General features: G+C 31.9%; 1 protein-coding gene across 2 annotated transcripts in view; it reads right to left on the bottom strand.

The window, feature by feature from the left end:
- LOC140435021 (cytochrome P450 4V2-like) overlaps positions 1–27535 on the bottom strand; it is a 56512-nt gene that overhangs the window by 4670 nt on the left and 24307 nt on the right. For both annotated transcript variants that reach the window (XM_072523682.1, XM_072523683.1), the window contains exons 2-9: positions 22026–22132; positions 21879–21972; positions 17026–17211; positions 16887–16956; positions 16444–16570; positions 16208–16342; positions 9779–10019; positions 7076–7252 (exon numbers count right to left, since the gene is read on the bottom strand). In XM_072523682.1, the coding sequence (XP_072379783.1) occupies positions 7076–7252; positions 9779–10019; positions 16208–16342; positions 16444–16570; positions 16887–16956; positions 17026–17211; positions 21879–21972; positions 22026–22132 (1137 nt within the window). The remainder of the gene's footprint in view (positions 1–7075; positions 7253–9778; positions 10020–16207; positions 16343–16443; positions 16571–16886; positions 16957–17025; positions 17212–21878; positions 21973–22025; positions 22133–27535) is intronic.

Here is a 27535-nt window from a genome sequence, read left to right as displayed (position 1 = left end):
TTTTGATGATAGGGAAATGTCCCAAAAGAATGTAAAGAATAATTATTGTAGTGAATATTTAAGGAATGGAAATTTTAAGCAGATGGATGCCTACGAGGCGGAGTGCGTAAAATTGGAAGCAAGGAATAATGAGTACATAATGAAGAATAATTTTATTTGTAAAGAAGAAGATATAATGAAAGTTTTAAATTGCCCTGAAGAATATAAATCAATAGTCATTTCCATATTGCAGCAACACAGGGGACTTGTCAATAAAGAAAATAGAATTGCACAAAATTATATCCATAGTATAAAAGTTAAAGAAGAAAAAGATTTTAAAACAAAATCATACCCAATACCATATAAATACAGAGAAGAAGTAAACAAAACAATTAATAATATGTTAGAAGATGGGATCATTGAGAAGGCAGACACACGTTTTATTAACCCCATAGTAGTAGTACGAAAAAGATCAGGTGAAATCAGGTTATGTTTGGATGCAAGGAATATTAACAAGATTACTGAAAAGCAATTTGAAGCACCAATGAGTATAGATGGAATATTAGGAAGAATTACAGGAATGTCATTTTTCACTAAAATCGATTTACAGCATAGTTTCTGGTTAATACCTCTAGAAAGAAAAAGTAGACAGTATACAGGATTTCAGATAGATGGAGTAGTATATCAATTCAAAGTAGTACCATTTGGACTTCAATCATCTTGCAGTGCTCTATGTAGATGTCTTCATGATATTTTGGATCAATATGAACATTTTGTAATTCACTACATTGATGATATCTTAATTTTTTCTAAAACGGCTGAAGATCATGAGAAACATCTAAAAATTATAATAAATAGATTAGACAAAGTGGGACTAAAAATAAATCAAGAAAAATGTACATTTTTTCAAAAAGAAGTCATATATCTAGGTTATAAACTTAACACTAAGGGAATCGAAATGGATCCAGAACGGACACAAGTCATTCAGGAATATAAAACACCACACAATTTAAGAACTTTAAGAGGATTTATTGGAATAATTAATTATTATAAAAGGATGATACCAGATCTAAGTATAAAAGAAATTCCATTACTTGAACTACTGAGAAAAGGTGTAAAATGGAGATGGGATCAGAGAAGAGAACTAGCATTCCAAGAAATTAAAAACATTTTTCTGTCAAATTTGAAAATATACTATCCTGACTATACACAGCCATTCATACTAAGAACAGATGCATCAATAGAGAGATTATCAGGGGTATTATTACAAATACATGATGGGGTCGAATACCCAATACAATTTATTTCAAGAATCACAAAGCCACATGAAAAGGGTTACTCAGTTTCAGAATTAGAACTAGCAAGTATAATACACTGTGTCACAAAATTAAGATTTTATTTGTTGGGTAATGAATTTACAATAGAAACAGATCACCAAGCTTTAACGTCTATATTAAAAAACAAATATGGAAACAGTAGAATACATCGGTGGAGTCTAATACTTAGTGAATACTGCTTTGAAATCAAATACATTTCTGGAAAATCCAATATAGTGGCAGATGCTTTATCAAGGTTAGAAAATACACCACAAAAAGGGCAGCGAACAATAAAAATTGGATTAAATCAATTAGTAGAAAGTACTGGATTATATTCTAAAGAAGAAATTATAAGAGATCAGATCAATTTGAGTGAAAAACAAAAAGTCCTTAGGAAAGATGGGGTATATTATAAAATAATAAATGGCATAGAAGTATATGTAATAACTAGAACTTTAGCAAAGAAAATATTGAAAAATTTACATAACAATTATATGCATATTGGTTCAAGAAAGCTATGGATGCTATTTAGGGACAATTATTTTGCAAAGAATGACATAAGTATAGCAAAAGAAATTACTACCCAATGCCCAATATGTCAACTAAACAAAGAAAAGAATTTCAAAAACCAGAACACATATAAATCTAATGTTGTATATGAAAAACTAAATACAGTTTCCATGGATTTTATTTCAAATTTAGTTCTCAGTCCAACAGAAAAAAAGCATATACTAGTGATAGTTGATTTATATACAAAATTTATTAAACTATATCCCTGCTCTAGAACAAATGTTAAAACATTAAAATTATATATTAATCAATTTTTCGAAGAAATAGGACCATTTAGAAATTGCATAATAGATAATGCTACATATTTTAACAACCAAAAATTTCAGACATTTTGTGAGAAAAAGGGAATCGACATTCATTTTACAAGTATCAGACATCCTCAGGCAAATCCTGCAGAAAGATATATTAAAGAAGTTATAAAATATTTAAGGATACTGTGCCAAAACCAACATGAAACTTGGCAGCAACATATACCACAAGTAGAATATTTTTTGAATAATACACATAATTTGAATACAGAGGAAGTACCAGAATATTTAATGTTTGGCCATATAGGAAACAGAAAGTGGATTAGTGAATATAATCAGGATATGTTAGAACAAGTAATGCAGAAAGTGAATAACCGAATTAGGAGGAAAGCTGAAAAATATATCAGAAGACAAAATCGAAATATAAAAAAACCAATCACATTTCAAAAAGGAGACCTAGTGTTAATTCGTTCACTTAGAAAAAGTAATGTTAAAGAAAACCGTTGTAAGAAATTACAACCAATGTTTGAAGGTCCATATACAATTGAAAATCAGAATGGACTAAATAGTTATGTGTTAATAGATGCAGAGAACAGACTAAGAGGCATATTTCATATCAACGACATTTTTCAATATCATGAAGAGATTGAATAATGATTTCTATACCTTTAACACAAATATAATAACACTAATAACTTACTGATAGATCCATTTCATAGATAGATGGTAGATTTCATTATTTTGAATCAATTTGACATCATACTTGTTGAATTTTGTACATATGGAAATTGTTTGATACCCTAAAAATCATAATTTGGGGTTAGATACTATAATTGCTATAAAAATGTCTTTCTAATATAATAAAGTGGAAAAACTTACCAATTTATATTGATGAAGTTATTTTGAATGGAAATAATTCCTAGATTTTGTCTATAAATAAACAGAACACCATATCTATTATATTTTAATTAAGGTTATATTTTATTCTCTGATATCGCATCCATTGCTCCATTTGACATGACAGTTTGACCATAGAATAGCCGAACTGTGATCCGTTGTTCTCTGCTTTGACATAGACAGCGAACAGGGATGTATTTAACACATTTTAAATAATAAAAAAAAAAAAAATTGAATTATTAATTTATTAAATTTAATAAGGTATGAGAAAATTAATATTTAAAAAAATAATAAGTAAATTATTTATTTTAAATATTATTTTTGGGGTATTGTGACGATTAGGGTTTATAGAAAATAATTTATAAGTTATATACTACATAATATTAGATATTTGGTTGTTTTAAATAAGTTATATACTAGAGAATTTAATAAAAATATATTTATGTGAGGGCATTTTTAATAAATTAGCATAATAATTGTAAAAAGTTGTATTTTAATATTGTAAATATATATAAGTGAGCCATGTGCTTAGGCAACCAAAAATACTCTCGGAGATTGACAGATATTTATACTCTGAAGTGACGTTTAAAAATATTTACGAATATAAAGTGGGTTATAATAATATATTGTTTGAAATGTGTATTTTATTAAATTAGAATGTTAAGTTACTAATTTAATTATATATTCTGATCTGAAAAGCCTAAATGTAAACAAAATTATTAATAGAAAAGAATGGAATTCTCTGGATCTCCGGAGATGGCCATGTTTGCGAAATGGTTTGTTCCAGAAAATTCATACAAGTATGAAATAGAACAAAATTGGAACATGATCTCTTACGAGATGGTTCTAGAATGTCCAAAAGATATAAATACCCGTGATTTGGATTCAAGATGGCAGTTTTTAGCAGTTTTATCATGAAAGTTAGTTAGAAGATAGATACATTTACTTAGTGAAGTCAATTGTTCAGAAGTTTTTGGAAGTTTTTAGTCAGAAGTCAGGCCAGTTTATTATGAAAGTTATTAGACACATTTAGTGAAGTAAATTGTTCAGAATTTTCAAGAAGTCAGTCAGAAAAGTTTAGTAAGAAATATGAAAGATTATTTGGAGTCAGAGAATCAGGTACAAATAGTCAAATTGTTTAATATAGTGAGTTAAATGAAGATTAAAAATTATGCATATAATTAATGCACATTTATAATTATACACAAATAATTATTGAAGATTATAAAAGTATATTGGAAGAAATTAAATTATATTATGGTTGGAGATTAGTATAAATCAACTTATAATAATTGGATATTGGTATATTGAAAAGAAGAATAAATATAAATGCTGTTTGCTGGTTTGGTTGGTGGTGTATAAATGCTGGAGAAGAAAACTATATCTTAAATTGGTAGAAGCTGATAATTGAAAAAAGTAATTTCACAAAAAACAAGGATAACTGAAGTACGAAGACATTCAGTGGTGATTAGAATCTATATACTTAGTGGAAAACAGTTCATTTAGGCATTCAGTGAAAGAAAGGTACAAAATTTTGTTAATATAATTTAGTTAGTGTCATAACAATTTCAATTTTGAAGATAGTTTGTTTAAATTTTAGATTGTCTATAGAGTTTAATTAGTTTTATAAGAATATCAGTTTAAAGATAGTTTATTTTAAATTTACATTGACTAGGTTAGATATATATGTGTGTTTCATAATAGTTATAATAAAGATAATTTAAAAAAGTACTTACAAGCTAATTCTTTGAGAACCGCGATAAAAACCCTATATATTATATTATTAAAAATACTCATTGCTCATCATTCAAACAAAAAAACACATCATAACAATATATATATATATATATATATATATATATATATATATATATATATATGTATATATATATGTATATATATATATATATATATATATATATATATATATATATATATATATATATATATATATTCAGGGATTCTACAGTATTCACTGCCTTCCCTCGCTCAATCGTTTCCATCTCTCTCTGTTGTCTCATTCTCCATCGGTTAGGCCTCTCTTACTCATGGCGTCATCTACTTTCTCCAGGATCTTCGGGGTCGTCCTCTTTTACTCCTTCCTATGGGGCTAAATTGGGTTATTCTCTTTATCTGCTGTCGCTAGTTCTTCTTACATGTCCATATAACTTTAGTCTTTTTTGTTCTATATATGTTAGTGTGTTTGTTTCTATTGATGTTCTTTGCTTTATTTCGTCATTACTTCTTTTATCCATTCTTGGTACTCTGCAGCAACTTCGCATGTCATAATACTTCGCACTAATGTTTTATAAATCTGTGTTTTTGTCTTCATATTTAGGTGTCTATCCCATCATACTGAGTTAAATTGTCGGATTGCTGTTCTTGTTTGTCCTAATCTTTGCTTAATTTTTTCCTCTGTTGTTGCCTTTTTCGTGATTGTAAACCCCAAGTATTTGAATTTATCCTTTCCTTTGATTGTTACCTTGTCGTCAATCTCTAGATTTTTACGTATTCTTTACTTGTAGATAGGTACTCTGTTTTCGCGAGGTTAATATCTAGGCCAGCCTTGGTATATTCTTCTTGTAGTTTCTTCATCATGTAACTGAGGTCTTCTTGGTCTTGTGCAATCACTACTATTGCTATTCCTACCATCATCCAATAGCTTCCGGTAAGCTTGGATTTGTAGTTCACCTAATTCGCCATCGAAGGGAAGTCTCCTGACTTCTTGTTGCTTCATACAGACGTCGCTAGTGGCAATATAATAAAGTTGAGAATAGCGCATAGTTAAGAGCATTTCATTTCAGTTTACGCTAACATACATAATTGTTCCTGATGAGAGCTGAATAGCTTAAAACATGCGTAGAACAATGGTGGAGTTTTAATGGAAAATAAAGTTGCTTGAATCATAAACTTTGATCCGCCGAGCCATACCAATCGTTACTTGCATGCTAACTCTCATCATCCCCCTTCACAAATTAATTCAGTCATTAATACTCTTGTATCCAGATCAATACGCCTTTCCGATGATGCAAGTAGATCCGCTGAGCTTTCTTGTTTAAAACAAGCCCTCATCCAAAATGGCTACCGCGAAAATCACATCAATAGGAGCATCCACAGACATCAATCTCCCACTCAATCTCAATCCAAAGACTCAGACCCTTATCATACGAAAGCGTTTCTTCCTTACATCAAAGGTGTCACTGACAAAATCGACAAAATTCTAAAATCAGGAGGAATAAAGACAATATATACCCCCCAACAAAAACTTACATCTTTTGTCCGATCAATCAAAGACAACATTCCACATGAACAACACAGAATGAAATTCCTTGTGCACACTGCCCCCGATCTTATATACAGTAATACGCCAAACAAATATGGGGAGGTACATACAACCATTTGGGTAGGTTTAAGGGAACAAAACCGCCATACAAATTTCACTGTTATTTTTTTTAAGATATTCCTGCCATAAGAATGCCACATGTCAATTTTCAATATAAAATCTTTAACAGTTTTCGATAAATTGGAAAAAATCAATTTTCATTTTGTAACTTTTTTTATGAGTACATTTGTAATAAGGTAAGTTAAGTTTAATCGAACTATTTTTTTATGACCTACCTTCTTGTTACATCCTGTATAACAAATACGTAATTTAAAAAATTGTTTCCAATTAATAAGTTCCTTTTCAAATTAAACTTAAACTTTTTATGTGTTCTCATTTTTTTCTACGCAGATAGCAAAATCGCCAAGTCTTAAGCTATATTAGATGAGTAGTAATTTTCTCTATCGTCTCTATTCAGATTATTATTCTTAGGACTAACCTAATAATTAAGACCCTATGTAAAGATAAAACCGATTAAAGGTTTAAATGCTTTTTTTTTGGTATTTCGGAATTTTTATTTTCTAGCAGCTCTTATTCTTTCGGTATAGATTAGGAATGAGTGTCGCTGAACTCAGTTTTCTCCTTCAGCACAGCTAATGCACATTTAATTCTAAGACCTTTTAATATTTGTATGATTATATAATGCAAGTACATAAAATAAAGAATAGATAACGTGTACTAACCAATACAACTTCTTGGTCCAGCACTGAAAGGCATGTATGCATATGGGTGTCTCGTTCTCGTTGCTTCAGGGAGAAAATGTTCTGGATAAAATTCATCAGGCTTTTCCCAATACCTTTTATCTCGATGAATATTGAATATTGATATTATTACGCTGCATTTTTCTGGAATCAAATATCCTAAAAAACAATATCCAAATTATTTAAAAGAAAAAAACTTCAAGAAAAAAATATGTACTATTTAGTTAATAACTCAACTTCTTGCAGTTTATCATCAGCTTCTTTATTGTATACGAGCTCCTTCCCATCATATCAGTTGGCCCAACTATGGAATTTGCAGTTTATGTCGATTACCATAAACAAATTATACTCTGCATGTTTTTATAAGTTCCCATATTAATTAATATGGCATTTTTATTAATATTTATTAAAAACATTACCCTTACGGTTTTTTATTTATTTTCAACAATAAAAAAGAATTCACTAAACCCTGGTTATGCATTCACTTATGTCAACATACGTTGATTTTTTCATAATTACGTTAAATCCAGAGGTAGCTATGGAAAAATGACATGAAAATAATAATATTGTCAGTTAATGTCAAATGTATTTTGTAGGATTTTGTAGTATAGTAAAACTTTTTGCCGTTTGTGGATTGTACAATGGGTCGAGGTAAAGTTATCGATGAGAAAATTTGTTCAATCAATATTAGGTTTTTTAATTTTGGAAAATCTAATTCGGAAATCGCGAATATGTTGCAACTGTTACGCTGTAGTGTAAGAAATATAGTCAGAAGATACAAAACTACAGGTGCGGTTGTCACAAAACCTAGAAATGTACGAAAAAGTAAAATAACCGAAGCAGATCGAAGGGCATTAAGACGCATTCTAATGAAAAATCGACAAGCAAATTATATGGAGTTAAGCGTTGTATAGAGTGACGTTATTGGAAGACACTTTTCTAGATCAATATGCGACCGAAAGGCCCACATATTGGGATTTGGTACTTACAAAGTAAGTTTTATAGTTGAAAAAATTCGTACGAATTGTTTTTAATAAATTGCATTTTATTTTAGGCTAAGGAAAAGCCACTTTTAACATTACAACAAAAGAAAAATAGACTTAGATGGTCAAAAGAGCATAAAGATTGGACTCAGTTGCAATGGAATTTAATACAATGAAAAATGAAGCTTTCCTTCCCAACTGCCTGAAGAGAAAAGTCAAATTTCCTGCATCTGTCATGATCTGGAGCAGCATATCGTCTAAAGGTGTGGGAAAGTTACATTTTATCGATAGGATTGTAAACACGGACAAATATTTGAATATTTTAGAAGAATCTCTTTTACCGATTATGGAAGACCGTGTAACATCTGCGGAAGATTTTGTCTTCCAACAGGACGGCGCAGGTTGTCATACTTCAAAAAAAATTTAAAATGGATTGAAGACCATGGCATGCTACTTCTGGAATGGGTTTCTAACAGTCCCGACTTGTCCTCGAATAGAGACTTTGTGGCGCAAAATGAAAAAACCTTTGAGAAAACATCCTGCCAGGTCCGTCAACGATTTGAACAAAAAATTTCAAGAAATATGGGATTCGTTTACATTAGAATTTTGTCAGAACTTGGTAAAAACTATGCCTCGAAGAATTGTGGATGTCATTAAAAATAAAGGGGACGTAACTCAGTGGTAAACTTTCATATTTCAATTTTTTTTGTTAATATTACATATTCTATGCGTTTTTTTTTAATTTATTATTATTCTGTTTAATCAATAGTTCATTAAACATTCATTACGTTATAAAATATTTTCTATAATTAGGATATTTAAAAATGTTCGATGCATTAAAACTTTTAAAATGTACGCTGCGCTTTTATTTTTGTTCTCTAAAATTTAATTTTCTTATCAATCTAACGTTGGACCAACTGATATGCAAAGGGGCTCGTAAATTGGTTGTATTTATAGTTTTAACCATTCTTTCTGAACGTTTAAAATTGACGCAAACCTTTTAAAGATAAACTGATTGAGATGAATGAATAATGGCATATAAAGTGTGTGTTACCAACAAGCGGTTCCTGCACTTCTCTTTATTAAATTTATTTTTGAACATTGTCTTTTACAACTTGCATTTGAATGAGGTAAGGTTAACACAGACAATGCAAAAGTCAATCAAATTAGGATTACCGCCAAAATGTTTTATTTGACACACTTTAAAAAATAATTCAACCCGATTAAAATTCCATTGGCATATTTTTGGAATATAATATATTCTATTGCTGAAGTTTTATCTATTTGTCATCGATCTTTTACACCGTTTGTAGGTTTTGCGGATTACAAATTTGCTCGTACAAAATCCTTTGGCATTTGTTACAGCTACTTTTATTTAGAAGATGTACCTTGCCAATGACCGGATTTGCAAGATCAATTCTTGTTTTTTACTTCCATACAAGCTGTAATCAAGAAACACCTGCATTTTTCGTAAAAATTCTGTTTCAATTCATCATCTAAAGCTACGCATACGAGTTAATGTTAAATATAACGTTGAAACAAAAATAGGATACAAAGTAATTTCCACAACTAACTCTCGGTTTAAAAAGATATCATTACTCTATAACGTGGTTATTATGGATTCACATATACGCGTGTTTCATCATTTCAAAACATATAATTAAATAAAATTAAAATTTAAGATTTTGAGTTTACTACTTACCTTCTAAATCAAATTCTCGTTCTGATTTCCGAACAATGAAACTAGCAATCGGAAACAAACGCATTACCTCTTTAAGTACCATATCAAAATAAACGAACTTCTCTAAATGATCTTCTTTAATTTCATGTTTTTCATCACCCACTATCTCATATATTTCTCGCACTGTTTTTTCTTGGATTTCAGGATACATTCCAAGAAGAAGTAAAGTAAAAGAAGCAATCGACGATACCGTATCTTCAGACTAAAAGCAATATTAACATAATAATATTACATGCTATAATTATTGCTTACCAAAATATATATAAGGACAGACTAAAAAGGCGAGAAAAGTAGGTATTCTGAAAAACTTTTCATAGACCTGAATTAAGTAGTACTTCCTTTTTCTCTTCGTACCTTGTACATTAATGAACGTTGGCTATCATATATTGTCTATCATAATTTCATTCACAACAGCTCTGGAGAATGACGACAAAGTTTGTTTAAACCACTCCCGTATGTTACAAAGCCATAATGTTTTTCTTCTACTGGAACCCCCTTTTTATATATCTTATAAACACCATAACGGAAAGCATGGAGTAAGGCACACATGGTTTTTGCAATTTTAGCTGTTCGGCAAGGAGTAATGGGCTACATGAAAAGTGCGCGAACCCACAATATACCTTAAACAACCTTAGGAAGGTACGTTAAGCTGGAGAGGAATCCTGAAGACATAATATATCCTAATTTAAGACAAAGAATAGTATTTTCGGAAGAAATAGAGTCAATGCTCGGCTATGGCAATCACTGCTTAGAAATAGAAAGAAGATTTTTTGGAATTACATAAATATACGTGCGTAAATTGGCACACAGCTTATGCAAAGCAAATATTTTAAAACATTTATTCAGCGTGGCCAAAGAAGTGCTGGAAAGAAATGGTTTGCTGGATTTCTTGCAAGGCACAAGGAATTATCATTAAGAATGCCTCAAGGAATATTCTATGCGCGTATTAAATCATTCACCAAAGAAACGTTGCAACAAATTGTTTTTGAATTATATGAGCTACTTTTATAAAAAATAAGTTAAAATTCAGCATGAATTTTCAATGGTGATGAAACCGGTCACACCATTGTGCAACATAAATATCAGAGAATTGTGGGGAAAAAAGGAAAAAAATAAATTGGTGCAATCACCTCAGTCTAACGCGGACCTTTGTTAACCATATATATTTGTTTTAGCATAACAGGCTAATATATACCGCCCTTTTTAATTTTCCCCTCAAAGAATATTAAAATGAAACTAATGGATAATACTCCGCCTGGATCTAAGTATGCGTGTCATGTATCTGGCTGGATTTAAGAAATTTTTGTTGATTGGCTCCGCAACTTTATTAACATAACAAAACCTAGCGTTGACGATCCAGTGGTTTTGATCCCTGATGGTCATTACTCTCATACAAAAAATTTGGAGGTAATAACTCGTAAGCTGTTATAAACTTAATAAATAACTAGCGGACCAACTCGACATCGACCGGAAGTAAAAATATTTTTATCAATAACTCAAAAACTATAAATGATAATTTCGTGAACTTACATTTTTGAACTCTACGTTGAATTCTCTATTGATTTGACTAATAAAAACGAAACCGGAAGTCGACCTCAAAACCGGAATGCAATTTTTAGTTCATCAAATGTCGACATGGATATCATTTAGCAGTTAATTTTGCATGCTGATCACGAATCCGGTGTCAGATTTGCTCTATTTTGACGTTTTATGCGCGGGTCACTTCCGGTGTCGGATCGCAACCGGAAGTACATATTTAGATTCGTCTCGACGAGACCTTTCGATCCATATATACATTGTGAGGTCTAAAACGTAAAGTAAATTTTAACTTCCGGTCATCTGAAAACCGGAAGTGAATTTTTGTACCAAAAGTATATCTTGACAATCTCATACGTAATACTAATAATATTCCGAAAAAATATTTTAATTATCTAATATGGTTTTTGAGTAAAGTGGTGGACAAGAAAAGGGCCTAGCGTTTTAGTATATAAGATAACTGTAGCGCGAGAAAACCATATACACATAATTCGACAGATAAAAGTCAGCTATTAGACGTGACATTTATGTCATCGTTCAAAACATATTACATGCAGGAGATCTCAAACTGGCTTAGGCTTAATTCAGTACATGTTGTAACGGGCTATCAAGTAGGGAAACTTTTTGGAAACGCTTATATAAAAAAATCTGCTACCATGGATACAGCAATTAATGGGCTTAAGAAAACTGAGATGTTTTTCCCCAACAAAAATGTATTCAGTGAATGTGATTTTGTCGCAGAAATGCATGAAACAGTTGAAGAAAGAGTAGAAGAATAAACAAATAATGAAGAAGCAGTGAAAGAAGAAACAGCCAATAAAGAAATAATAGGAGGCCAACCAGTAGAGGAAAAGCAATTTTATAAGAATGTACCAGAAGAAAAAAACTCCTGAAAAACAGTTTACTCCTGCAGATTTGATGCCTGTTCCAACAGCTTCTAAAAATGTTTTAAAAAGAGTACAAGAAGTGGCAATGCTGCCATTATAACAAGCACTCCATACAGAGATGAATTAGAGTGTAGTATTGAAAAAAGGAAATTACCTTCAACTTCTGGCGTTAAAATAAAGGTTAATAATTAAAAAAAACTAAATTTACCCAATAAATAAAGTAATTGTCAGTCGCCAAAGAAAAACCAAATATACGTAAAAGAGGATCCAGCATTATTCATCTCTAGATTCGGCCCCTGCAGTAGTGTATCAAGATTGAGATGTAGATGACCTGGTAGAAAACTTTGAAAGAGATGCCGTTTGTATTTTTTGCGAGACTCCATATTCTGAAGATGTCAGAGGCGAACAATGGGTGATGTGTCAGGGCTGTGTTATATGGGCTCGCGTTGAATCTTCTGGGTGTGAAAAAGATCGACATATTTGTGAATTTTGCTCTTATAAATATATAGTAATTATGTGTTATTCTTAAATAACTAGATTTTTAATTCATTTAAGAAAAATACCTTTTTGTTAGACGTATTTTTATATGTCATTTATATAAATAAATAGTTTTAATCCAAAAAAAACCCAAAATAATTAAATTTATTTTAAAATTTTACATCCTAAATGATACCCCATATTAGTATACCCTATGTCTCTAATATGGGGTAGAAAACCTTTTTTAAATACTGTCTATTTCTTTTTGTATATTTTTTAAGCTGTGTCTTTTTACTAAACGTTTAAAAAGTGTACAAAAAAATCTAAAATTGAAAAATATTGCTTAAAATTAAAAAAATCAAAAAAGTACCCCATATTAGGCGAGTTTCTTCTAGCATGTACTTTTTCAGAAAGTTGGCCACAAAAATCGATATGGTTGATACATTATTGCGTTTGAAAATAGTAGTTTGAACCACTGGGAGGTTTTGTTTACTTTAGCAGAAAGTTGTTTCCGAAGAGGAGAACTATTACTATCTGTTCTTAATCCTGTTTTTTCTGTTTTGATTACAGAGAATTTAAAAATATTAGTGGAGTTTTTGAATAAAATTGAGATTTTTCTGTTCTTTTGGAAGACTGTAATGATTTTTCTGTTTCGATTTTATTGTTATTTTAGAAACATTAGTTTGAGATTGAACTTTTTATCTGTTAAGAGTAGGATGTATCACGGCGCAGTGGTTAGTCCTTATTTATTCTTATTAGTGTTGGAACAAGCGAAATAACAGGGAAACTACAGAGTACATTCCACAGTGCTTAGTAGTGTTAGTAGGAAATGCTGAAAATGATTTAGAAAAACTAGAATAGTGGAGACAAGCTTTTGAGAAAAAAAGATTTGAAACTTAGTAGGACAAAAAAAAGGGTATTTGAAATATTCATTCTCAAACCGTTGTGAAAAATAATAGTTTTTCTAAAGTAACTAGGATCTCTATTACAGAGTAATGGGAAAATATATGGAGATATGTGCAGTAGAATTAGAACGGGATGAAAAAAGTGGAAGAAATTTGGAGGTGTTTTGTATAACAAAAAGCTTGCATTAAAACTGAAAGGAAAATTCTATAAAACTGGCATAAATAACCATGACGTATCGAACTAAATTAAGTTCGATATTGCAGTTGAAAATAAAGAGGAATAAATATCTCGTGAAAATCATAAGGGAATGAGAATGCTCAGATTTATGAAGGAAGTGACAAAAAAATGATGAAATTAAGAATTAGTATATTACAAGTTTAGGGGTGGCACAAATTGATGCCAAAATGGCATGTTCAACATCTAGATATTAATTACCCAATCCGAAGAACGACTAATTTTTAAGTTCCTGTAATATCCAAGATAGAAACTTATGGATAACTGTAATTATAGAAGCCTGGAAATCATGAACTGGATAGAATCTATGCTCAGGAATAAAGTGGTAAATATCAATATTCTTGGAGAGATTGTGTTGGCCCGGGTCAACAAAGGATGTCCACAGGAGGGAGTTCTGTCCCCACTGCTGTGGAATCTGGTGATGAACGGACTAATAGGAACTTTAAAGGCAAATGGTCATAAAACAATTGGATATGCGGATGACTTGGTAATCATCTCGCAAGTACAATGCATTAGTCATAAATTGCATGAAAGAGGCCCTAGAACTAGTGACACAGTAGACTTATAATAGATTGGGGGGCTAACTAAGTCCTCACAAATCCACCATAGTGACCTTCACGCGCAGATGGAAACTAGAGGGAAGTTGTAGTGACTCAGTGAAAGGAAGAGATAAAGTATCTTGGGGTTATACTAGACTCGAAACTTGCAATGTGGCAACCTGGAACTGGCAATTAAAAAAAATAACAAGCAGTGCAGTTACAACACTTGTGAGGGCCATGCGTATACATGGGAAGAAATAAGGATTAAAAGCTGACATGGTGCACTGGGTGTACACGATGTTGATCAATTACCTATGCAGCGACGATGTGATAGACTAAGATACATCAAACAGCTGGAAAAGCCAAACTCAGCCAGGTGCAAAGACTTGCGTGTGTAGGAATATGGTGGGAATACTGGTGCCATGCGTACGATTTTAACAGCACCTATGGAGGATCTACTAGTCCTGCCTACCTTGCATTTTATAATAAAAAGAGAAGCACGATTGGGAGCATACAGAATAAAATAATCACTGAAACTTTGCAATGAAAGAACATACCATATCAATATCACCATGACAAAGGACATTTTTAATGAAAAACGAGATTACATGACAAAAGAATACAATTTTAAGAATTCATATAGTATGTCTATGTCTATTCATATAGACAGAAATGTATGGAGAAACGAGGAGTACCATAACCAAGAGGGTAAGATCGGGTATACAGATAAATCCAAAACTACAGACGGTGTGGAAGTAGGTAGTAGGTAGAAACTTCTGGAATAGTGTGGGACTGCATTAAAGAAGTGAATAAACTGAGAGACCGAAACAAGATTGAGCTTTTCTGGGTACCAGCACATCGGGGCATCGAACTCAACGAAAAATCTGATTAACTTCAGATTAACTAATCAGATGTAACTTTAGTTGTACCAAAGTTTTCAATTTGTAGGGTTATATAGGACTGGACCAGAGTCATAAGCGATATTGGGAGAGAATTCCAAAACAAACACATCGAAAAATCTTCATTAGTGGACCATGTAGAAAAAGAACAGAGGAGCTGGTTTATATGAACAGGAACAAACTGTGAACAGTACCAGGAATGTTGACCGGGCATACACCAGTAACAGAATTCCCAAATAAAATAGGCATTGATAATGGATAACTTAACCGCAGACTCTGTGACACGAAACTAGAAACTGTAACACATATATTATGCAATTGCGAGGTACTGGACTGTAAAAGACAAAAACTATATGAGAAATCAAGGGAAGATCTTGGTATATTTAGGACACACCAAGCAAAATACCTATACAAACTTTTATAGCGTACACAAAGTCTAGACTGGGTGTAGGAAACAACCATGGACAGCAAACACAATAAGCTCCAGCTTCAGCGATTACGGTGATCTTTTGGATTAGATGGCCCAGGGAAAAAAATAATGGAAGCCAACCTAGCATAGTGTTAAAGGAAAAGACAATGATGATGATTTTTGAATTTTGGAACCAAAATATGCTATTTCTTCTTGAATCTATTTTCCTATGTAATTATATATTATACAGATTTAAAACATAACATAAAAAATATAATTTGTATATTTCACATTGTATGTCACAACTAATGAAGTTTGAGGTGTTTTAAAATAGGTTATAGGATGTATTTATTTATTTATGTTGTTCAAATCTTTATAGTTATGTCCATCAGTAGAATCCTTAGTATATAACTAAATTATTAGGAAACAATTTTAATAAAAAACAGAAGAGTATATATCACTAAAACTACAAAAGTTATAGACAATGTAAAACTATGACTTACTGCCGAAAATAAAGTTGTAAGATGATCTCTTAAGTCATTACGATTACAAAATCCTGTTTTTTCGTCACTCATCTCTCTTAGCTGATCAATAATTGGTACATATAGTCTAGTGTTAATAGATTTATTATCGATCACCTACAAAACATAAATTTTCACTTTTTTTGTGCTAATTACTCATAAGATGTGAAACTTGCATAGTACTTGCAACATAAGTGTTGTATAAAGAATTTAATTACCTGATCTATAAACTCATGGAAAACTTTCTTTCCATGTTCATGTTCTTTCCAGTATGGAGACAACTGAAATAGCATATCATTCTGTAGCCAAACTTTAACAATTCTAGCATGGACAATGATATAGAGTCTGCAAATATGAGTAAAATTAAAAATTTTTCAAAGTTTTTTAAATATAGAGGAATTCGAAATAGAAAGAACGCTTCTCTTAAGTTTTACTTTTCGTTATATTTCCTTGAAAAACCAACCCTAATTAATTGAGAGTCCTACATGAAGATTTCTGTTCTCAGAATTCTTAGTAAAGTCTGTCAGAGTGTCCTCAAAGAGATACTTTTAGAATTTACAATCACCATATTCTCTTTAATTTTCAATTCGGCTTCCGAGAAGGTTACTTAAAAATAAATACTTTGACTAAAGTTATCACACACTTTCTAATGATAGTTTACCTTTGTACAACGTTACACAGTTCGTCAAGTTCTCCAAATTGAGCTCTGGTAGTAACCCCTAAAATTGTTGCTAAAAATAGATCAGATTCAGTAGTCTTGAGTAGTAACTATTCCAAAAAGCCAATAAATAAATATTTACCATTTACTATATCAACCGAACATTTATGGATGTAATGTCCAATATCAAAGGTTGGTTGATTCAGTTGTTTACTTAGAATTTTAGTCAGTAACTTCGTTTGATCTAAAATTGGTTGGAAATATTGTAGAATGTTTCTCCTGGCAACTTTTGGAGAAATTAAACGTCTATCTGTCTTCCACTTCAAACCTGTAAAAAATTTTGAAAGTTACAACAAATATTTAGGAGTTCAAGTGGTAATAAATTAAGATTTATGTGAACATTTTTAGACTTTAACAGAGGTTTGACTTCTAAGCTCTGGACTCTGAATTACCAAGCAGACATTTGCTTAATATCTTCCATCAAGAGTAAGTGAAACATAATTAGGACAGTAAAATAAATAACCGACCAGTTTAAATACTAAACCATCTTTAGTTATGCAAGTTATGCAAATACATATTTTTAGACAAACAGCTTCTTAAGAGCCTACCATACCAGGTATCTAGAAGAAAATTCTTCTTCTTATTGTGCCGTCTTCTAACGAAGGTTGGCGATCACTTCTTTAAAGGCTTCGATATCTTTTCTAACGTAAAGTATCTGTTCAACACTGAGGTTGGTCCAATCTGATATTCCTCAGTCAAGATTTCTTCTGTTTTCTCAAGCCTTTTTTTCCCTCTACTCTTCCTTACTTGATGACGTTCATGAGAGAGTAGTTATCGTTTCTGTAATGTAAACATAGCAAGGAAATAAAGAAGGAAAAATTAAGGGATAATTAGCCTAGTAAAGAGTAATAATTATTTAAGTAATTATTATATATTCCAAATTAATAAAGAATAAATTCGACACAGTTTAACGTATACATTTCAAATTAAAAACAAAACAATTGACCCAGTTTAACACAAGCCTGAATGTTTAAAAAATTACGACACTTAGACCTTGTTGGAAATTAATACAAGGTACGAATTGTTAAACAAGTAATAAGAATTGAGCTGACTAAGAAGTTTTACATAGCGTGATCCAGTTTAACACATGGAATAGATGGCATAATCAGCGAAAACGTAGAAACAAATCTCCACTTCGGACGTGACAAAAGAATCTAAGGTACGAGTTGGCAATAGATAAAAACAAACAGAAGTGGGTCAAAAGTCCAGTAAGAGCGCGGCGCCCGAGAGTAGCCCACGCATCTGGAGACTCGAAAGTTCGCGATCTTGAATCCCTGTAGGACTGGAGGCCTATTCATTAGCTAGAGCCTAAATACGCGAAGGTAACTAAGATCTATATACTAACCCAAGGTATATCTAATGATACGGAATTGTCAGCCCTTTAATTCCTTGCTTTGTCTCTTCTCGTCTCCCTTCGCGCCTGATCGAAACATTATTGGTCATAACTGATATTTTGTAGTGTACAGTCTATTTAATACATTGTAAACTCGAAATTTGTTTTTTTTTTTGTTATTCTCGGCCGTTACAGGTAGAGACTAGAAGAGATACACATTTCCGCTTATGCAGTGCTCCGGCTTCTAACGTAAGCCCATAGCCTCTCACTCTTTGCAGGACCTGAGACCGAGAAGTCATTAATCCCCTTCCTTCCAAAAATCTCCCTACCCTCTTGTAAATCCGCGAGGGCGGAACCAGTCAGTCCAGACTAGTGGAACCAGTAAGCCTTGCCCCGCTCGCAGGGATAAGTATCCCCTAAGAATTGTAGATGCATTGATAAGGATATTGAGACAGACGTCTTCTACAATGGTGACAGCCTTTATTAGAGTGGTGACAATTTATTAGAGGGGTTTATTAGATTTATATTTACAGCATCAATCCTAAATTATTACAGTAGCCACCCTAAATTATTATATTTCGAAGTATGTGGCCCAGATACGATGTTTTTACGATAGATATATATTTTTGACCCTGCGCCGAAATTCAATTTCTTATTTTCTTATAACTCGCAAACAGAAAATTCGCAAATAAAATTTCGAATGGAGGGATTATCCTCAAGTTAGAGGAAATATTTTAGCTATGGTAGAGGTAAAAAATATTATAAAAAATTAATTTCGCTAACTTTATAACGCTACCATATTCGCAATCGTGACTTTATTGACAGCAGTTCTAAATAATGATTAGTCGATTTTCCGTACCATTGTCTTAGATTTTTCAGTCATGATGTTCTTCTACTAGGACCGCGTTTACCTTTCTTTCCCTGAATGATCGGATGTAAAAGTTCATATTTTTCAGGGAGTCTCATAATGCGAGCGAAGTATTCCATCTTGCACCGCTTTATTGTATTGAGCAGTTCTGTTGTTTGGTTCAGGCGTCCAAAGACCTCCTCATTTCTAGCTCGGTCTACCCAGTTTATTCGTCGTAGTCGTCTATATAGCCACATCTCAAAGGCTTCCAAGCGTTTAAGCATCGCCTCACTCAGGTTTCACCCTTCCAACCCTTCACTTCACTATTATTAATAAAAAAATTCTTTTTTTTACGTTTTTTAAAGAATTTAAAGATTATGACTTATCTCCTGTTTGCATCAAGATACTCAATTATAAATTAATAGTTACCACAATCATTAGATTATTAAAAATAAAACAACTAATTTTATCTGAGAAGTCAGTACAATTAGTAGATAATTTAAAATTAAAAATTAAATCGGCACCTGGAACTAATGGTTAAATAATTAAAAAAGAAAATGAAATATTTTTTGACAAAAATGAAGGTTTTTCGTTTTTATCTAATGTTGCTAATGTTTTGAATGTGACATTTCCGAGGAATTACAAATTGAGCCAGATTTATTCATCATCATCAGTGGCATTACAGCTCGTTATGAGCCAAAGCCTTCTTCAGAACAATCTTCCATTCGCCCCTGTCTCTGGCAACTCTTCTCCATGCTTCAACTCCGATGGATTTTAGATCATCCTCTATGTTATCTTGATACCTAAGTTTTGGTCTTCCTCTGGCTCGTCTTCCCACTGGCCTCTTAGGTCGAAAATTTTTCTGATCGTTGCATCTTCATCTCGCCTAATTACACGTCCTATCCATCGAATACGTGCTAATTTAATACATTTTACAACGTCAGGTTCCCCAAAACTTCTATATAACTCAAAGTTGTAGCGCCACAAACCCTGTTCTTGGATTCCTCCATATATTTTCCTTAGAATTTTTCTCTCGAAACGTTTAAGCAATTCTTGGTCGTTCTGTGTAAGTGACCACGTTTCAGACCCGTATGTTAACACTGGCCTTATTAGTGTTTTATATATGGTAACTTTAATTTTTCTGGGTAGTTTTGGGGCCATATGTTTCCTCAAGCCATAATAGCACTTAAAGGCAAGCACTATTCTTCTTTTAATTTCTTCGCTGACATTATTGTCTTTGGTCAGCAGCGAGCCCAGGTAGACGAAGGTGTCCACACCTTCCAGTTCCAGATCATCAATTAATAGTCTAGGTATCTGGTTGCCTGATCTAGTACAATACATATACTTGGTTTTCTGTGCGTTTATTTTTAATCCCATTCTAAGTGCAGACGCCCTTAGTGATCGAAATGCTTCGATCAGAGATTCTGTGGACCTAGCAATAATGTCTATGTCATCTGCATATCCGATCACTTGTACAGATTTATTAAAAATGGTGCCATTAGCTAAACGAAACATAACACGGATAGTGTTATGTGAACTGACATATATTCAGTTTTATCATTACCATAATAAATTTGTAGATCATAAGTATAACCACCATCCAAGCAGAGTTTGTATATTTTCACCCCGAACTTATATCTCCTGTTTTTGATATGTATCTAGCCATTTATGAATTCTAGCTTTTGGATCGTGACCACCTATATTCAACTTTTGATATGCGTATCGATTAGTTTCTTGCACAATCCACTCAATAATATCGTCATTCACAAATAGTTGAAAATAGTCAAGGTGAGTTTAATCATACATCTCAAAAAAACTCAGCTTTGATACCTGAGTCTTGAACACTGGATGTAATATTTTTTAAGTTCTGACCATCTACATTCTTCCATATTAAAGGTGTGTTATCATCAATCGCAATGTCATCGTCTTCTAAAGAGCTTTCATCATTTGGCAGTCGATATTGGGAAATAACATTTTCAATGGTATCGTCTACTGGTCTTGAATTTTGTGATGTTGAAGGTAAATTTTGTAAATTGCTTTGCATTTTTGGTCTTTTGCTTTCCGGAATACCTTGATTTGATAAAGAACTACTTATTTTGTCTTCATTATCTAATTCAAAATTTTTATCCCGAACACTATCATCATTGTCTTCGTCTGAAATAAACTCTTGCACTAGCTTTTGCAAACGCTTCTGCTCGTTTTCATACGACATATTGGGAACTGATACACACTACAACCTCGCCTACCGACAACTAAATAATAAGTATTGTAACACATAATGCATTCGTCTAGAGACTGTAACGCATAAGATAAACAAGCTACGACAGGTTTTTTCTTAGCTTATACGAGAAGCAAGTGTGCATCACATGGCTCCATGAATCCAAAAGTTATTTGTGGCCACGAGATGCATACATACTTTTCGCTTAAAATAATTATAAAAAGCAATAAAAATTTAAGATTTTGTACTCAAACTAAAGCATAACTATTAAAAATGCATATACTTTAAATCCGTTTAATATTTTGGCCCACATAACTTTTTTTTACTATGCATTATGGCGTTTAAGGTGTTCAGACAAATAATTCTCATAATTACATATGTTATATAAAGTGTTATTCAAATTATGCCGAAAATTTAGGGATTTACGTAATTATAGCACAGTGATGCTAAAACAGTTTAATAAACGTAAAAATTTAGAAAACATTGTTTTAATCTTTTATGTTTAAAAACTAAATTTTAATAGTTAAAATCTCATACCACTGGCAGTTATTAAACCTTTTCCATTGAATTCTTCCACAAATCTGTATACGTCACGATCTTTCGTAGTGAAATTATAAGATGACATTATTTTCTAAAACAGATAATATTTACTAAAAAGTAGTAATATATTATTTGGGGCGTTACCTGAGCCTGCTCAACCTCTGAAATAACCATAGAAAATTTTGGGCCAAACCATAATCTAAACGGACTGGGATATTTTCTACAAACTTCTGTTGATCGGTCCAGTAATTCTAAAACATATTTTTTAATCATTTGATTATAATTAAATACAGGGTAGTATAAAAGACTCATCATATATTTTATTAGGTTTTTAAAAATGAAAATAAGATAATATGGTACAAATTCCCACCTTACTGCAATGTACCAAGGTTTTTAACACCAAATTCCATTAATATGTATCGACTTAAAATTTTAAGGGTAAATAGAATATACCTTTACAAGCAATTTATATTAAAACTAACCTCAATAATAGTTTTAAAAATATATTTTAAGCAAGTAATGTTCTATGGAAGTTTTTTCGCAAAAATCAATACTTTTAGACTTATTCGTGATCGAAAATTTCAATTTTTCTTATGTTTTCAATTAATTTTTTACTAATCACTCACAAACTTTAGATTTTATTGAAACCATTTTCATCAATAAAATGTAGCCTACAAAAAATCAAATAGATTGGAAAGGAAGGAAAATATGATTAAAATAATGTCGATTTTCATTTTTTTTTCTAAATTTGTTTATCAATATAAAAGGTTATCGTGACAAGTCACACCGTTTGTCCAGTAGGGTAACTACGCCACTTAGGAAAGAAATCTGAACTACCAACATTTAACATCTTAATCATATTTTGTTCTTGAAACGATGTGTTTGATTTATTGCTAATTCATTCTACAAATTAATGATTCAAATATTATTAATCAGAAATTTTACTTCTTCTTCTTCAGCCTTAAGTAATCCAACTTTGGACATAGGCCTCCCCCAAATCAATCCAGTGTTTTCTATTTTGCGCCACTTGCTTCCAGTTGTGTCCTCAAATCTTCTTAATATCATCAGCCCATCTCATTTGTGGTCTTTCTCTGCTTCTCTTTCCTAACCATGGTCCCCATTGTATTTCGTGGTTCCCTCTTTTATCTTCTAGTGGGGCATTGTGTCTTGCGAAGCTCCATTTTAATTTGGCAGCATGTTCTTCTGCGTCTTTTACTTTGGTTTTCCTTCTAATCCATTTGTTTGTTTTTTTGTCTATAAGTCTCACTCCGAGCATTGACCTTTCAATCGCTCTTTGTGCCTTTACTATTTTATCCATATTAGACTTGGTGAGTGTCCACGTCTATGAAATATACGTGAGTATAGGGAAGATACATTGATCGTAAATCCTGGTTTTCAAATATTGTTCTATTTTTGTGCTTTTCAAGATCCAAAGTCAGTTTTCCAAATCCTGCCCACGCTAAACTTATTCTTCTGGTAATTTCGGCAGTTTGATTTTCTTTGTTAACTTTCATTATCTGTCCCAGGTAGATGTATTTGCTTACTGTTTGTAAATTTATGTCGTTCAACGTTATTTCTCTAATGTTCTGTGTATTTGTCATTATTTTTGTTTTTTTAAAGTTCATTTTTAGACCTACTTTTTCCGAAGCTTGAAATAGTTGGGTCATCATGGTCTGTAGTTCTTCGAAACTTGTAGCGAATATTACGATGTCATCAGCGTATCTCAAATGATTCAGTTTTTTTCCATTAACATTTATTCCTTTATCTGTCTCCTCTGTTGATTGGTATAGCTTTGGTTTTCGCATCTATTTGTATTTTTATTGTAGCTTTCTTGTAAATATTATGTATGAGCATTCTGTATCGCGAGTCTATCCTACAGTTGTTCATAGCTCTCTCTATTGCCCAAAGTTCTATGGAGTCAAATGCTTTTTTATAATCAACGAAGCCAATGTATAAGTTCAAGTGATATTCACTGGTTTTCTCTATAAGCGTTCTGACTGTGAGAAGATGATCCGCTGTACTAAAATCCTTTTGGAATCCTGCCTGCTCTACCGGTTGATAGCTATCTAGCTTCGACGTTAACCTGTTAGTTATTACTCTAATAAACAGTTTGTACATTTTGGACAGCAGGGAAATTGGCCTATAGTTCTTTAGATCTTCTTTGTCTCCTTGTTTGAAGAGAAGTATTGTAAAACTTTCATTCTAATCATCTGGGATTTCCCCTCTGTGAAGACATTCGTTGAAATTTTTTTTTAATTCTTCGAGAATAATTTGCTTCCCCCTTTCAAGATTTCTATAAGTATTACATCTGGGCCCGGAGCCTTATTGTTCTTTAGTTGTGCCATAGCTTGTTTTATTTCGAAGGATTCTACGATAGGGAGTATTTCTGAGTTATCATTCGTTATCTTTCTCTTAAGATCTTCCTTTGCAGTGTTATCTGGGTTCTTGTTTAAGGAATATAAATCACGGTAAAATGTTTGAGTAACTTTTAGGATTCCTTCTTTTCTCTTACTTCTTTTCCATCTTTATCCTTCAATGAGATTATTATAGGCTTTTCTAAGTTTGATCTTGAGCATTTCAGGCCTCGGTTCTTTTCTATTATTTTTTCTACCTTGTTTTTATTGTAGATCCTTAAATCTTCCTTTACTCCCTTCTTTATTTGTTAATTATTATTTGTCTTCCTTTAGGTACTAGAGAAATTTTACTACTCCACGGTAATTAATTTTTTCGCAAAATTGCTAAAAATATAGGTTACTGTAATTGTAAGGTAAGATCAATGACGTATAATATATATTTATTATTTGTCATTGGGTAAGATAAACATACACTAACTATAAAAATAAAATGACGTTTAACAACCGCCAACGTTTTACCAAAATAAAATAAAATTAAAACTAAATAATATTAAATAAAATTAAATCAAATTAAATAAAGATAAATAGAAATAAATAAAATTAAATAAAATTAAATAAAATTAAATAAAATTAAATAAAATTAAATAAAATTAAATAAAATTAAATAAAATTACATAAAATTAAATAAATTTAAATAAAATTAAATAAAATTAAATAAAATTAAATAAAATTAAATAAAATTACATAAAATTAAATAAATTTAAATAAAATTAAATAAAATTAAATAAAATTAAATAAAATTAAATAAAATTAAATAAAATTAAATAAAATTAAATAAAATTAAATAAAATTAAATAAAATTAAATAAAATTAAATACAATTAAATAAAATTAAATAAAATTAAATAAAATTAAATAAAATTAAATAAAATTAAATAAAATTAAATAAAATTAAATAAAATTAAATAAAATTAAATAAAATTAAATAAAATTAAATAAAATTAAATAAAATTAAATAAAATTAAATAAAATTAAATAAAATTAAATAAAATTAAATAAAATTAAATAAAATTAAATAAAATTAAATAAAATTAAATAAAATTAAATAAAATTAAATAAAATTAAATAAAATTAAGTAAAAGCTATACTTGTAAAAACGCTGCTATACCGTTTCTGCTTCATTTCCCATGTAAAATCGCATAAAAAAATGCTAAGGTTCATTCTGCTCATTTTTTAAGCGTTTTGTAGTGAGGGTGGAATAGTTCGTCGGACCGTGACGTGCGATACATTATTGGAAATGAGAGGGAGTAGCGAATATGTTAAGACAGAAAAAAACACATTGCGGCATTGCCAAGAGGGCAATACATCATATCTCCTTTGTTATTAGTACGATTGAAGCGTGTGATGCGTTAAATGAAAAGGAAAGACATAACGAATACATTAAGAAAGAAAAATCAAACAATGCTCGTACCAAAAGGGCACTACACAGTGTTTTCATTATTAATGGATGTATAGTTACATACGAGATGTCACGGGGCACTATGCATTAACATGAATCATCCTATGGCAAAACATGATCTTGCAGGATATTTTAAACGTAAGCATCACCAGTTATCCGTCCAATCACTTCTACAAGTGCGGTGTGTCCCTCCCAACTAATACCTCCCCAAAGCATTATGCTAGTACCTCCAAAACTAACGGTCTGGACAAGATTGCAGGTGGCGAATCCTTCTACAACTCTGCTGTAGACGTGGTTTCGACCATCAGCATTTTTCCAGTTGTCGATATTTCAATGAATATGTCTTCTTGCAAATTCTTCTTCTTCTTAAGGTGCCATGCATTTCTGCGTAGGCGTCCACCGTACATCGTCTTGTCAGGTGAGATGTTAAATATTCTGGAATAAATAATTCTGTTTTTAGCAGCATTGCGAAGCATTTCATAGCTGTGGATTCCTGTCCATTGTCGAATATTGCGCAGCCATGACATTTTTTTACGTCCGAGACCTCTCCTACCCTGTATTTTCCCTTCGAGTATCAGTTGCTGAAAAGTGTATCGTTCTCCTCGTATAATGTGTCCCAAGTATGCAGTCTTCTTACTTTTTACATAACTAAAAAGTTCCCTATCCTGTAAGCTCGCTCTTCTGAGTACTTCCTCATTTCTGACCCTGTCCGTCCATGATATTCTGAGCATTCGACGCAGGCACCACATTTCGAACACTTCAAGTTTGTTAATGGAACTGGCCTTTAACGTCCATGCTTCCATTCCGTACAGGAGAACAGGCCACACGTAACACTTAAGCATCTTGTATCGGAGGTTGAAGTCCAATTTGCGATCAGTCAGAAACTTACGAAGCCTCAAAAAAGCATTTCTGGCTTGTTCAACTCTGCTCTTTATTTCATTCTCGGGGTCCCATCCCTCATTCAGCAAACATCCCAAGTATTTGAATTGCCTGACTTGTTCGATTTCTTCTCCAGAGACATATATCTTTGCGTTGGGGTAATCATTTCTACTTATAATCATTGATTTTGTCTTCTTGATATTTATTTTCAAACCCCGAGCTTCACTTGCAAGAGTTAGATCATTCAAAAGGCATTGAAGATCTTCGATGTTATCTGCCACTATGGCTGTATCATCGGCATATCTGATGTTATTAATAAATATGCCGTAACTTTAATACCCTTATTAGAGTCTTCCACTGCTTCTGCGAAGGCTTTTTCTACGTATAAATTGAACAGCATTGGAGACAGTATACAACCTTGCCTTACTCCTTTTTTAATGGAGAAATCTTCTGTTTCGTTGGAATTTTGAAGACGTACTGTTGCTGTGTAATTCCAATACAGATTGGCAATGATTCTTATATCCTTTGCATCCAATCCCAACTCTTGTAGGTATTTTATCATCAATTCATGTTTTACATTATCGAATGCTTTCTCGTAATCGATGAAACAGATAAAAACATCCTTTCTTTGATCTAAACAATTCTGTATCAATGTATGCATACTAAAGATCGCTTCTCTCGTGCCAAGTCCATTTTTGAAACCAAACTGACTCCATCCACTGACCTCTTCACATTTCTTAAACAATCTAGTGTGAAGTATTCTCAGGAAAAGTTTCAAAAAGTGACTCATTAGGCTTATTAGTCGGTGGTCCTTGCAGAAGTTCGCACGTGGTGTTTTTGGTAGGGCGATAAATGTAGATCGAAGCCAATCTTTTGGAATCTGGCCCGTATCGTAGATGTCGTTAAAGAGCTTGACAATAATGTCTAGGTTTTCTTCATTAAGTAACTTGATTGTTTCTGCGT

The sequence above is a fragment of the Diabrotica undecimpunctata genome, chromosome 2 (genome assembly GCF_040954645.1).
Source record: "Diabrotica undecimpunctata isolate CICGRU chromosome 2, icDiaUnde3, whole genome shotgun sequence".
NCBI classification, from domain to species: domain Eukaryota; kingdom Metazoa; phylum Arthropoda; class Insecta; order Coleoptera; family Chrysomelidae; genus Diabrotica; species Diabrotica undecimpunctata.
Note: the sequence above shows the minus strand (reverse complement) of the source record. Positions and strands in the feature narration are given on the sequence as shown.